Genomic DNA, 14,491 nt, shown 5'->3' on the forward strand with positions numbered 1-14,491 from the left:
CCTGCCGCCTCTGCCAGCCTGGATGCCACCAGCGCCCATACTGCCCGGCCTGCTTTCCTTCTCTCCCCTCACACATTAATTGCACCAATGTTGATCTGATCTCTTATCCTGCACAGAGGAAATTGCCCTCTTAGCCATTTTCATCCTGGGATTTTTTTTTTTTTTTAATTAAACCCCCTCTGCCTCCAGGAACCCTGCGAGGTGGGGAAGCCATTTTGGTCTCTGCCTGAAGACTGTGGAAGACCCCAAGGAACTGGAGAAGGGGAGGGGGGAGGGGGAGGGGGAGGGACCCTCCCACCAACAGCTCTTAGCTCCTAAAGGAAATGTTAGAGGTTCAAGTCCACCCAGAGGTGGCTTGGAAGAAAGGCCTCATGATCTACTTCCAAAAAACCAGCCACTGAAAACCATATGGAGCACAGTTCTACTCTGATACACATGAGTTGGCATTGACTCCACAGCACCTGGTTTTCCCTCCCTCCAGATACCTGGCTCAAGCAGATGCCCCAACCCCATCTCCACATCCTGGGTGAGATCATAAAGTCCCAGCACTTTGGAGCCAAAGGAACTACTATGGGAACTTTGTGTGGTGGGGAGACTGAGGCCCAGAGAGAGGAAGGATTTGCCTGACAGCATCGGAGCAGGGAGGAGAAGCTGTGTACTTGACTCTTCCCAAATTAGTCCCTGTCTTTCCTCCTTTATCCATACCTTTGGGTCCAGATCCAAAGGACACAGCCCCTCAGTTACTAGGAAGCCCATTTTGCTAGAAACACCATCAGTGAGCGAGGAGAGGAGCTGGCCTTGCCTCACAGAACACAGAGCTCTAGACCTCCAGCTGGGGTCTCAGTCCACCTAGTGAGGGAAAGAATCTGGAGTGGTCACCACCACAACTGGAGGTGGGGAATAGTAGAGGCATCCACCTCGAGCCAGTATAGCCTGGGCCAAGGAAGGGGGTGCCAGCTAAAGAAAAGCAGCTGGGGACAGCTTATAAGCAACTTCCTGCCTCAGGGTCTCAGGCCACAGCTGGATGTGTGGGACTGGCATGGCTGCAGCGCCATCTTGTGGCCATAGGGAGGGACAACAACCCCAACACCACACAACCCTTGCAGTAACTTACAGCAAGGCTACCTCTCCATCTTCTCATGGGGCAGGGGCTGGGGTATTGGGGGGAACCGAGTGATGAGCTTGCCCCCTCCTCTCTGTATCCCCCCACCCTGGCCTCCATCAGGGGACATTCAAACTCAGAATCCAGAGAGGAGCCCACCGAGTTGAATCCTCCCCTGTTCTCTGTCAACCCTAAACCCACTCCAAAGAGACAGGACAAGCCGGTACAAAGCACAGTGTTTACTAAAGGCACAAAGTGGGAAGCCTGGAGGGGAGCTGCTCTTCCGGCAGTGACCCCATTCTAACCCGAGCCCAGCCCCTCCTCTCACCAGCCACCCCCACCCTCACACCACCTGGTGGAGAACTGTTAGCACCAAAGGGGGGTGGGATGCCCCACCTGTGTGAGGGGAGAGTACCAGGCTGGGGACCGGCGGCGTATTGCAATCTGAGTCCCAGAAAGGCAGGCCTGGGCACCTCCAGACCAGTCGCTGCCTCAAAAAAGAAGCTTCCTGAACCCCGTGCTCCAGCGCATCCTCCTTCATTGGTTAGGGGAGGTGGGTATCAGGCTCAGATGACAGGACCCCCAGGACCTTCCTACCTCTAGCACATCCTGTCTCCTCCCTTCCCCTCCTGATTTTGCCTCCAGGAACTGGGTCAAAGGCCTGTCCCTGCCCAGCCCCTCCCAGGGGGCTGCCTTTGGGAGGCACTGAGTCGGGTGGGGGGTTTCTCCTGACCCCACAGGCTGCCAGGCAGGCACTAAGTCCAAACAGGGAGCCAATGGGGAGTGAGGCAGGGCAGGTGGCTACTTCACACACAAGTGCAGCCTGAAGGGAGGGAGGGAGGTGGCCCTGGCCCTCCCAGCCCCCAGGCTTGCCCCTGTTCCCCAGTACGGGGGCAGCCAGGGTCACAGCACATCGCCCTCCTCCATGCTGAAGCTGCTCCTGCGGCTGCTGGCCTTAGAGGCCTCGGGTGACATGGTAGAGAAGAGAGGGTCGGAGGCCAGTGGTAGCAGCGAGTCGTCCAGGAGCATGAGGTCCAGATCCTTCTTGGACAGGCCAGGGAATGGGGATCCATGCTCAGGGCCCAGGGCCTCAGAGTAGCCCGGGGGCCCCTCGTTGCCCCCGCCCCCAAAGCTCAAGCTGTGGCTGAAGTCCAGGGGGTGGAATGGGGACTGCTGCTGGGGCAGCTGGGCCGGCGGGGGCGGTGGGGCCTGGGGGGGCAGAGCCTGGAGCGGCTCAGGGTCAGGGACCTCGGCCCCCAGCAGCAGCGCCTCCCCTGGGCCCTCGTCGCTGGGCAGCTCTTGCTTCACCACCTGCTGCGCCAGCTCAGCCATGTTCACGCCTGATGGGGAGGTGGTCGGGAGGCCGTGCACTCGAGCTTGCATCTCCAGCTCCTGCAAGGGAGCAGACAGAGGGCTAGAGGCACATGCCATGGTCACCAGCTGCCAAGCTTCCCCTCCCGCCCCCAGACCAGGCCACAGCCATTGCCCCCTCTCCTACTGGCACCCCATTAAACCCATTACCGTGGAGTCAATTCTCACAGCGATCATACAGGACAAAATAGAACTGCCCCATATGGTTTCCAAGGAGTGGTTGGTGGATTTGAACTGCTGACCTTTTTGTTAGCAGCCAAGCTCTTAACCACTGCGCCACCAGGGCTCCAGTGGCACCCAACACCACCAACTGTCTCAGCTGGAAGAAAGCATAGGGTAGCTCTAGAGTCTAGATTCTTTTCAAACTACAAGTCACAACTCATTAGTAGGTTGTGAAACCACTTAGTGAGTCTTGACCAGCTCTCTCTCTCTGTTTTAATTGAAATAGGCTTGCCTAGACTAGACTAAAATTGAAGCTATCAGAACTCACTGCTTCTCTTAAGGGTGAGTGTTCTTTCAATAGACTTTGATTTTGGTTGTGAGTGTGTGTGTATGCTGAGTTGTAATGTAAATTATAATGATAACTAGCATGGGAAACAGTCGAAAATATTTGAAAGCTGCATCTACTCACTCTTTGTATAGCGGGCCAGGCTCAGAAGCCCCCAACGCAGAGCCAGGACTAGAATCTGGGGCTCCAGATAGTGGGACTGACTCCCCCAGGCCCTTGTTCTTTAGTTTGCATCCTCCTACTCCCCGTGTTGGTTCTTAATGCTATCCACCAAATAGTCCCAGCTCTCTGCCTTTCAGGCACATGGTAGGTTTGCACTTTCCTGCCTCCTTGAGGTTAGGTGTGGCTGTGTACTTGCACTGACCCAAAAAAATTGAACAGAAGTGGCACACATCACTTCTGTGGGAGCTTTAAGAGCCAGCCCTTGATGTGCCTGTCCATCACCCCGGATCCCAGAATGAGGGTCTTGCAGAGCAGAGCCCCCAGCTGATACTTGTTGCTGAAAGGTGCTGATATATGGGGATCGTTTGTTACCACACATCACAGAGCTCATCCTGACTGATATAAGCCCCTCCTCATGGGCACTATTCCCACGTCTTCAATACCAGAGGTGTCAAGCACTATCCCTGGGGTCAGGGATCAGAGGTCAGAGTTACCCAGGAGGTCCAAGGTGAGGGGCCAGACCTGGATGCGGAGCAAGAGCTGCTTGTTGGTCATCTCCAGGCGCCGAGAGTGGTTCTCGAGCTCCCTGGACTTCTGCAGGTCCCTCTGCATCCTCCGAATGTAATCAACTGAGGCCTTGAGGATGGTGCCCTTGTTCCAGCGAACGTCCCTGCAGCCGGCCAGCACACAGTCAGAGCGGCATGCTCGGAGGAGCCTTGTCAGGCACTCGGCAGGCACATCCAAGTCTGACTTTCATGGTGGGAGCCTGTTGCCTGCCCTGGCCTTGCTCAAAAGCCCCAGACCTAGCCACCCTCTGTTTGTGGTGGAAGGAGATCTCAGCCTACCCAGAACAGGCCCTCCCAGGTGACTTCTGTTGCCACCAATCACCTCACTGATCCTGTGGAACCCAGTGACTTGGAGCAGCCTCCTTCCCAAGGTCTGCCATCCCAGCCACCAAAACTCTATCCTTGGCTCTCACTCCCCTACCCCTGGTTGCCTCTCTCCTCTCCCTCAGCCCAAGGCCCTTGCCAAACCTTCTCAGCATGGCTCTTCATCCACGAAGGCTTCTCTGACCCCTGACTTCCCCGACATCTGCCCCTTTCTGTCTTGAGCCATTCTGACTTGGGGGGAGGAGGGATCTTCCTAAGTAGATGGTAAACTCCCAGAAGGCTGGCAACCAAGGGCTTTTCTCCCCATCCTTTCCCTCTAGCAGCTAGTGTGGCTCTGCCCTCCCCCAGGCCCCTCCCCTCCCCCCAGAAGCTCACAGGTCATTGGCTTTGGGGATCAGCATTCCCAGCTCCTTGATGCGGTCATTGATGTTGAACCTCCTTCTCCTTTCAACTACAGGTAACAGATTCAGGAGGGAGCAATTAGAGGGATGAGACCCATCTAGGAAGAGGGGCCCAGCCCAGGAAGAGCTACCTCAGGGGCAACCTGCAGCTTAGATTTAGCCCTTCTGGGATGTAATGGGTGGCCAACCAACAGGGATTCTACCAGGTGGGTGCGGGACACAGGCCAGACACAGAGGTAAGGAGCACTGCAAGGAGGAACCACCCCTGGTCAGGCCATTAGCTGAGCAAAGGGGCCTGTGGGAGAGCCCTTCCCCACTACACAGAATTCTTTCTGGAGTCCTAGGTTCCATGCCCCTGCTCCCTAAAAACAGCCAATCTGATAAACTCATTCACTCTGAATGGCTATCCCTTCCTGGAAGCCTCCTCTCCCACCCCATCCTAAAGAAGACTGGTGGAGAGGGGGCAATGAGAGCCCACCTGAGTCACACCAATGGGAGAACTTAAGGCATCTGCAAGGGCCTTGGTCTTGACTAGGGCTCCTCCTAGGACCTGTGCTGGTCAGGGAATGGGTTTTTAGCCAGCCCAGGTGAGCAGGAGGAAGAGGGAAGGAGGTCAGGGGGAGGGGCTGGGCAGGACTCACTTAGATTGTGATTGTCTTTCTTCTGCCTCTCCTTGGCCAGGGCCCGACTCTCAGCATCTGGAGGCAGGTGGAGAAGGAGAGAGGAGCTGGGCAGGGGCAAGAAAGAGAGAGAGGAAGGGCGAAGCTGGGCAAGCCGGGAGGTAGTACCTGTGAGCTCTCGCTTCTGGGTCAGGTCGGCGGGGCAGGAGCTGCTGGTGACACCCACCAGGGAGGCTGTGACCTGGGGGTCGCCGCTGTACACGTTCAGGTGGCTACTGGACAGGGGCAGCTGTGGGGCAATGTAGCGGGGGGACCGGGTGAGCAGCCTCCTCTCCATGAGGGCCTAGAGACACCTGGGGCAAGCCATGTTGGTGTCTACTGGGCCACAGTCTAGGTTTTAAGGGATCTGCAGTCAGCTCCAGGGACATCAGGATTCACCCTGGGCCCCTGCACCCTGCATGCGAACTGAAAATTTGCAGTCCAGAGCAGATGCAGACCCCGCCCTCAGGAGCAACGAGTCTAGGGTGACTGGGAATCAAACCCAGTGATAAGCTTGGTGATAGGATTATGCACTAAGCATTGTGGAAGCACAAGGGAGAGGCACCTAATCCACTCTGGAGTTTCTGGAATGTTTCCTGGAAGACCAAACCAAAAACAAGCCAATTGCTTCTAGGGCTCCTTAAGCACTAACTAGTTGCCACTGAGTTGATTCTGACTCATAGAGACCCTATAGGACACAGTAGAACTGCCCCAGAGGGTTTCCAAGGAGCAGCTGGTAGATTTGAACTGCCGACCTTTTGATTAGCAGCCGAGCTCTTAACCACTGTGCCACCAGGGAGGACAGGGAACTTGAACTGAGTCCTGAGCGGAGAAGTGAGGAAGGCACTTGGGCAGGGGGTAGAGTACGAGCAGTGTCCCTGGGCGGCACAAAAGGTTAACACACTCATCTGCTAAAGAAATGCTGGAGGTTCGAGTCCATCCAGATGTACCTCAGAAGAAAGGCCTGGTGATCTACTTCTGAAAAATCCGCCACTGAAAACTCTATGGAGCACAGTTCTACTCTGACACCCATGGGGCCGCCATGAATTGGAGCTGATACAACAGAGGTGGCAGTGACAGCTCCCGGGCAGGAGTGTGGAGCAGGATGGTGTGATGAGGGCAGGGGTAGGATGTGCCACTGGGCCCTGGAATGTCTTGTTTGACTTGCAAAGACAGTGGCATTTTGGAATGGGGTGCCAGTGAGGGTTAAGCAGGGCCTGACAGGGACAGATTTGAGCTCTGGGTGGATCTCCCCAGCTCCTGCCACAGAAACACACAGGGTAAATGGCAGGCCCAGAACCACACACAGTACACAGACTCTAGCCCCCTCCCTCTGTTCCCAGCCCTTGCTTCCCAGGTGGCTGCAGGCTTCAGACCCAACTGGTCCCAGCCAGCTCCTGCAGACTGAGTCGGCAATGTCACCACAGGAACTGGGGACTTTCCCTTGGTGTCATGGGAAGGGGGTCAGAATCAAGCCACCAGGCTCAGCAGGTGGAGCCCAGGCCCAAGGGGCAGGAGTGAGCAGTTGAGGTTTGGGACCGCCAAAATGGTTTGGGGGGGCAGCACAACTAGCAATTCCACCTGTTCAGTGTGAACACTTGTCACCCTTACTCAGAGCAGACCCACCATTTCTTGCCTCATCTAATCTGCCCACAATCCTATGGGTAGATGGCATCACCCCTATTTTGCAGCTGAGAAAACTGAGGCTCAGAAGGGTTGAAGGCCTTCCTGAGGGTCATATCAAAAGGCTGAAGCCAGGCTTCTTGATTCTAAGCCTGGCTCCTTACACCTGCCACCTCACCCCTGCCAGGATGTGTCAGAGAGAGGGATCCTGTGGTTGGAGACAAGGCCAGCCCCTTATCACTGGCCCCATGGAGTGAGAAGCACTGGGCTTGGCAGAGGAGGGGAGTCCCAGCCCTCCAAAGGAACTCATCAGCCCAAGTCTTCCTGTGGATACACAGGCCCATTCCTGTCCCAGGAATAGGTTGTTCCCCTCCTGGAATGCTGCCCCGCCTCCCCTCTGCTGAGGCCCAGCACCAGTACCTCCTTCCCTGCTCAACCCCAGGAAACGCTCCCCCACTGCCCAGTCACCCCTCTGAATTCCCATCATGCACCAGGGCCTCCCCACGGCTTCTTTTCTGAGACATCATTCTGCTTGGCCCGGGCCTCCTCACACCATTTGATAGGGTGGCTCTCACCTCTGAAGCAAGACGCCAGGTCTGCCCAGGTGACGACCCTGTCTCTAACTCTTCCCCCATCTCAGAGCCACTGTGGGAGCTCTGCCCACCACCACCCTTCCACTTGCACACTTGCCCAACCCAGCCAGCAGTACCGTGTTGGGCATCTGAATTTCAGGATTGATGTAGCCCAGGACATCATCCAGACGCATAATGTTGTCAATGACATCATCAAACTGAAAAGAGAAAGAGTCTGTCTTGGGTGGGCCTGCTGGGAGAAGGGGCGGGGCAGGGGCAGGAGCCCTGGGACAGCCACAGAGCTAGAGGGACCATGAGGCCCACCTCACCCAGTCCATTCATCTGGGGAAGGAGCACACAGGCCCAGAGATGGGATGAGCTGCCCAGGCTCCACAGGCCCCAAGGCCCAGGCCAGGACTCTTCCCAAGGAACCAAGCTGCCCAGGGAGCTTCCTTTACCTACCTATGTCTGGACATGGCTTTGTGGGCGTGCTGGGCTTTCTTTTGTGAGTCTCCTGCTTTTCCCTAGCAGGGCTTTCAAAAGTGGGTATGGTGTTTTCTCTGTGAGACTGGGGCTCCCTGAGGGCAAATCTGTGTCTCCTCCTCAGATTGGGGCTCCCTGAGGGCAGGGCTGTGTCTCCCCTCAGACTGGGGCTCCCTGAGGGCAGGGCTATGTCTCCCTTCAGACTGAGGCTCCCAGAGGGCAGGGCTGTGTCTCCTCCTCAGACTGGGGCTCCCTGAAGGCAGGGCTGTGTCTCCCCCTCAGACTGGGGCTCCCGGAGGGCAGGGCTGTGTCTCCCCCTCAGACTGGGGCTCCCTGAGGGCAGGGCTGTGTCTCTCCCTCAGACTGGGGCTCCCTGAGAGCAGGGCTGTGTCTCCCCCTCAGACTGGGGCTCCCTGAGGGCAGGGCTGTGTCTCCCCCTCAGACTGGGGCTCCCTGAGGGCAGGGCTGTGTCTCCCCCTCAGACTGGGGCTCCCTGAGGGCAGGGCTGTGTCTCCCCCTCAGACTGGGGCTCCCTGAGGGCAGGGCTGTGTCTCCTCCTCAGACTCGGGCTCCCTGAGGACAGGGCTGTATCTCCCCTCAGATTAGGGATCCCTGAGGGCAGAGCTGTATCTCCCCTCAGATTGGGACTCCCTGAGGGCAGAGCTGTGTCTCCCCTCAGACTGGGCTCCCTGAATGCAGAGCTGTGTCTCCCCTCAGACTGGGATTCCCCGAGGGCAGCATCCTGCCTCTGCCATTAGTCTAGGAGTCCCAGGAGCAGAGCACCTGGCACCAGCTCTGCCCACAGCAGCCAAGGGCCAGCTCCTCACTCACCTCCCTCTCAGTGTTGGAGCCGATGTGCAGCATGGCCATGGGGCTGTTGGGAGCACTGTTGCCGGCCGAGGAAGACACCACATGTCCAGCCCGCACCCCCGGGGAGGCAGCAGGAGGGGGCTTTGGGGAGCCCTGGGCTGGGCTAATGTGGGCAGCAAACTTGTTTCCGTAGGTCTCAGACAGGTACTCCCGCACCTTCTGGTCCCGGGACTGCTGCAGGTGGTAGGAGGTGGGGTTCTCCAGGTAGGACTGCACCTGGGAGAGAGGGAAAACAAAGATCTAGGGGGGCCTGGGACCCATAGGGGCAGCGCGAGGGGCAGATCTTACCTTCAGCACTTCCCCAGGCACTGGTGGTGGAGACTGGAAGTGGACGGGGGTGTTGATGGCCGGGGTGGGTGGCCCCCCCAGCTGCTGCTGCTGCTGCTGCTGCTGCTGCTGCATGTAATGCATGACGGCCTGCTGCTGCATGCGCTCCCGCTGCTCCTCCTGCTGCGCCTGCTCCCGCATGAGCTGCATGCGCAGCCCAATGCGTGACGCCATGGCGGCTGCTGGCACCGGCTCCCTGTGGAGGAGGGCGTCTGTGAGGGTTAGGGGCATAGCGAGGGTAACGAGCACCCAGGGGCAATCTCTAAGTTGCACCCCCCCAAAATTTTCAAGGTGAATAGACATTGATAGTGGTGATGAAAAGGAGAAGCTGGTAGACCCACAACCCAAGTGCGATTTCCCACCACGCCCGGGTCCTGGGAGGCGGGTAGGCTGACGGGCAGGTGACGGCACAAGCAGCTTCTCCAGGCAGGTGAATCATCCCAGCAGACACCAAGAGCCCCAGCAGCAGAGAGCAGCACTGGGCATAGCTAAAGTAGGCGCCAGCCTTCTGGAGCAGCTCAAGTCCTACATAGTTTGGTCTTGGACATATCTCTGGACTGTGTGGTATCACCCCCTCTGACACTGTCACCTGGTGTGGTCTGCACCCCCAAGTGATGACACTGGTGCCTCAGAGTGTCATTCTGTGCCTCATCTGGTGTACCCTTGGACTTGTGCCTGGGGCAACTGCCCCCCTCTGAGGCTCTTGATCTCTTCAAAGCACTGGGTCTTGTAAGAGGGGGCCAGGGCAAATGGGATCATAGCCGTTGTACAGGACAGCACAGTGAGGCCCTGAGAGGGGAAGGATTTGCTCAAGGTCACCAAGCAAGTGTGTGACAGAGCAAAGACTTGAATCCGGGCAGTGTTTTGTTCTGTTGTACATCGAGTCACTGTGAGTTGGAACTGGTTGATGGCACCTAACAACCTAACAGGCCAAAAATGTAGACTCCCTCTTCTTCACCGTTTTCAGTTGGTGCGGTGTAACGGGTTGCTTTTCTGTGGCCTATCTTACCATGATCTTGTAACTCCCACCCAAGAGACTGAGTAGGACTGTGCAAATAAGGTAATTGTGGCCCACCAAGGGGATTGGTCAGTTTTGCCATCCGACTAGGCTTGAAATGAGCCATACCAGAGGTAGGAAGGGAGGATCTCACCACCACCAAGGAAGAAGAGCCTGGAGCAGAGTATGTCCTTTGGACCTGGGATTCCTGCACTGAGAATCTCCTGGGAGAGGAGACCGAGACAGAGAGAGAGAGAGAGAACTATAATACCAAAGAGAGTGAGAAGCAGCTGGCAAAGAAACAGCAGCAGCAGAGGCAAGAGACCTTTAGGTACTTGGTGGAGCTAAACCCACAGAGCTAGAGCTGAGCATCTTCAGGCCGAGGCTTCCTGGTGAATTGGGGTACCTCAGGGTACTTATCAGCAGAACTAAAACAGCTTTTTAGCACTTGTCCAAACAGGGCACAGACTGGGAGCCAGAGAGAGGCATGCCTGCAGGCACGGCTGAGAAGGAGCTGTCCTGACTGAAGAACTATATCCTGAGTGTCTGTTGATCTTGATTTTCCTTCCCTCTTGTAAAGTTAAAGAAGGTCAGACGCTGCCCCCACATTTTTTACAGTTGGTCAACCCCAAAAGCTTAGAGTGAACACCTCTCTTTCTCTCACATTCTGATCCTGTCAGATCTCAACTCAAATATACCCTCCACCCATAATAAAACCTATTAAGAAAGCATTTTGCATCCCACTTTGGAGAGTGGCATCTGGGGTCTTGAACACTAGCAAGCAGCCATCTAAGATGCATCAATTGGTCTCAACCCACCTGGAGCAAAGGAAATGAAGAACACCAAAGACACAGGGTAATTATAAGCCCAAGAGGCAGAAAGGGTCACATAAACCAGAGACTACATCAGCCTGAGACCAGAAGAACTAGATGGTGCCCAGCTACAACCAATGACTGCCCTGACAGGGAACACAACAGAGAGCCCCTGAGGGAGCAGGAGAGCAGTGGGATGCAGACCTCAAATTCTCGTAAAAAGACCAGACTTAATGGTCTGACTGAGACTAGCAGGACCCCGGAGGTCATGGTCCCCAGACCTTCTGTTAGCTCAAGGAGGCACCATTCCCAAAGCCAGCTCTTCAGACAGGGATTGGACTAGATAGAAAAAATGATACTGGTGTGGACCGAGCTTCTTGGATCAAGTAGACACATGAGACTATATGGGCAGCTCCTGTCTGGAGGGGAGATGAGAAGGCGGAGGGGGACAGAAGCTGACTGAATGGACACGAAAATAGAGGGTGGAGAGAGAGTGTGCTGTCTCATTAGGGGGGAAGCAACTAGCAGTATATAGCAAGGTGTATAGAAATTTTTGTATGAGAGACTGACTTGATTTGTAAACTTTCACTTAAAATATATAATATATAAAAGCACAATAATAATTAAAATATATATATACACCCTCCACCGACCGCCACCACACATCCACTACCACCAGTATGGGCCCAGCCTCCACCATCTCTCATTCTTGAAGAGGCCTCCTCATGTTCAGACTCTTCCTTCTACCTTTCTCCACAACATTCTGCTCTCAACTCAGTAGCAAGAAGGATCCTGTTAAAGCCCAAGTTGGATCATGACCCTCCTCTGCTCAGAGCCCTCCACGGCTCCCAACCGACTCAAAGGAAAAGCTGAAGTCCTTATAATGGCCTAAAAGGCCCTCTGTGATTCACCCCCACCCCATGCTCCCCTTCTTGCTCCAGACACACCAACCTCTTAAGAGTTCCTCAGACACACTAGGCATGCTCCTACTTTAGGGTCTTGGCACTTGCTGTTCCCTCAGCCTAGGATGCCCTTCTTCCAGGTATCATCATAAGTCAATTCTTCACCTCCTTCAAGGCTCAAATGTCACCTTCTTAGACAGACCTTCCATGACCACCCTATTTAAAATTGCAACCCTCTCCACCACACAAGCACACATTCCCATGACCCTTCCCTCTTTTATTTTCCTCCATATTACTTATCACCATCTTATTACCATGCATTTTTACGTAGTTATTTCATTTATTGTCTCTTCCTCATCAGGACTGCAAACTCCCTCTGAGGGCAGTCATTTTGTCTGTCTTGCTCACTGGTATACCCTCAGCCTGTAGCCCAGTGCCTAGCATATAGTAGATGCTCAATAAATGTGTGAAGTGAATGAATATTACGTACAAACCAGGCACTGGAGACAAAGCAGAGACCAAGTGTAGTCCCTGAGCTTGCAGAGTCTACAGTCTCGGAAACAAGAAAGCCAAGGCCACAGGCAATGATAACCCTGGGCACACGGAGGACTACTCCCAGTCACTCCATCACCCAGCACATCAGTCCTCATCACCCATGGGTCTCATGGGAACAGGTGGGACTTAGCACCCAAGCCTACGAGGAAGGACAGGACTAGCTCACTGAGTGACCCCAGCCAAGTCCCTTCCCCTCTTCGAGCCTCAGTCTCCCCATGCACAAAATGGAAAGGTTGGACCAGGTGACCTCTTAAGTCCCTCCTAGCTGGGATGGACTGAGACTCCTGAGAGTTTCAGAGCCCCTGGGGGTGCCCCTGACTCCACAAGTGTCCAAGAAGGGGCTGGAGGGGCCCTCTCAGGGACATTGGCATTGCAAGAGGCAGTACGGCTTTGTGGGTGAGCAAGGGCTGTAGAGCTGAACAGGCATGGGCTTGAATCTCAGCTCTGCCACCTATTTGCCCTGTGACCTTGGGCAAGTCACATAACCTCTCTGAGCCTCAATTTCCTCATTTGTAAGCAGTTTCAAAAGATGACTGGGGAAGAGCTGCTTCCTCAAAGTTGAGTCGACGTGGATGGAGTCGAGCTTCTGGGACCTTCATTTGCTTATGTGGTACGACTCAAAATGAGAAGAAACAGCTATAAACATCCATTAATAATTGGAACATGGAATGTACGAAGTATGAATCTAAGAAAATTGGAAATTATCAAAAATGAAATGGATCACATAAACATCGATATCCTAGGCATTAGTGAGCTGAAATAGACTGGTATTGGCTATTTTGAATCAAACAACCATAAGGTCTACTATGCCGGGAATGACAACTTGAAGAACGGGTTGCATTCGTTGTTAAAAAGAATATTTCAAGATCTATCCTGAAGTACAACACTGTCAGTGATAGGATAACATCCACATGCCTACAAGGAAGACCAGTTAATATGACTATTATCCAAATTTATGTACCAACCACTAGGGCCAAAGATGAAGAAACTGAAGATTTTTACAAACTTCTGCGGTCTGAAATTGATCGAACATGCAATCAAGATGCATTGATAATTACTGGTGATTGGAATGGGAAAGTTGGAAACAAAGAAGAAGGATCAGTAGTTGGAAAATATGGCCTTGGCGATAGAAATGATGCCAGAAATTGCATGATAGAATTTTGCAAGACCAACGACCTCTTCATTGCAAATACCTTTTTTCACCAACATAAATGGCAACTATACACATGGACCTCGCCAGATGGAATACACAGGAATCAAATCGACTACATCTGTGGAAAGAGAAGATGAAAAAGCTCAATATCATCAGTCAGAAAAAGGCCAGGGGCCAACTGCAGAACAGACCATCAATTGCTCATATGCACGTACAAGTTGAAACTGAAGAAAATTAAAACAAGTCCACGAGAGCCAAAGTACGACCTTGAATATATTCCACCTGAATGTAGAGACCATCTCAAGAATAGATTTGACACATTGAATACTACTGACTGAAGACCAGACAAGTTGTGGAATGACATCAAGGACATCATATGTGAAGAAAGCAAAAGGCCATTAAAAAGACAGAAAAGAAAGAAAAGATCAAAATGGATGTCAGAAGAGACTCTGAAACTTGCTCTTGAATGTCAAATAGCTAAAGCAAAAGGAAGAAATGATGAAGTAAAAGAACCGAACAGACGATTTCAAAGGGCAGCTTGAGAAGACAAAGCATTACAATGACATGCGCAAAGAGCTGGAGACGGAAAATCAAAAGGGAAGAACACGCTTGGTATTTCTCAAGCTGAAAGAACTGAAGAAAAAAGTTCAAGCCTTGAGTTGCAATAGTGACGGATTCTACGGGGAAAAAGTTAAACTTCACAGGGAGCATCAAAAGAAGATGGAAGGAATACACAGAGTCACTATACCAAAAAGAACTGGTCGACGTTCAACCATTTCAGGAGGTAACACATGGCAGGAATCAAGGGTACTGAAGGAAGAAGTCCAAGCTGCTCTGAAGGCACTGGCGAAAAACAAGGTGCCAGGAATTGATGGAATATCAATTGAGATGTTTCGACAAACGGATGCAGCGCTGGAAGTGCTCACTCGTCTATGTCAAGAAATATGGAAGACGGCTACCTGGCTAACCGACTGGAAGAGATCTATACATATTTATGTCTATTCCCCAAGAAAGGTGATCCAACCGAAGGCAGAAATTATAAAACAATATCATTAATATCACACGCAAGTGAAATTTTGCTGAAGATCATTCAAAAGTAGCTGG

The 14,491-nt window shown here is 53.5% G+C and overlaps 1 protein-coding gene across 4 annotated transcripts in view; it reads right to left on the bottom strand.

The window, feature by feature from the left end:
* Positions 1 to 302: 302 nt before the first annotated feature.
* TFEB (transcription factor EB) overlaps positions 303 to 14,491 on the bottom strand; it is a 63,226-nt gene continuing 49,037 nt past the window's right edge. For 3 of the 4 annotated variants that reach the window (XM_049891702.1, XM_049891712.1, XM_049891708.1), the window contains exons 2-9: positions 8,930 to 9,164; positions 8,603 to 8,857; positions 7,426 to 7,506; positions 5,223 to 5,343; positions 5,076 to 5,132; positions 4,409 to 4,484; positions 3,666 to 3,813; positions 303 to 2,494 (exon numbers count right to left, since the gene is read on the bottom strand). In XM_049891702.1, the coding sequence (XP_049747659.1) occupies positions 2,006 to 2,494; positions 3,666 to 3,813; positions 4,409 to 4,484; positions 5,076 to 5,132; positions 5,223 to 5,343; positions 7,426 to 7,506; positions 8,603 to 8,857; positions 8,930 to 9,142 (1,440 nt within the window). In that variant the 5' untranslated portion in view covers positions 9,143 to 9,164 and the 3' untranslated portion in view covers positions 303 to 2,005. Of the gene's footprint in view, positions 2,495 to 3,665; positions 3,814 to 4,408; positions 4,485 to 5,075; positions 5,133 to 5,222; positions 5,344 to 7,425; positions 7,507 to 8,602; positions 8,858 to 8,929; positions 9,165 to 10,094; positions 10,158 to 14,491 lie in introns of those variants that run through there. The other variant, XM_049891697.1, reaches the window with a different exon arrangement.

Source organism: Elephas maximus, chromosome 1 (assembly GCF_024166365.1).
Source record: "Elephas maximus indicus isolate mEleMax1 chromosome 1, mEleMax1 primary haplotype, whole genome shotgun sequence".
NCBI lineage: Eukaryota > Metazoa > Chordata > Mammalia > Proboscidea > Elephantidae > Elephas > Elephas maximus.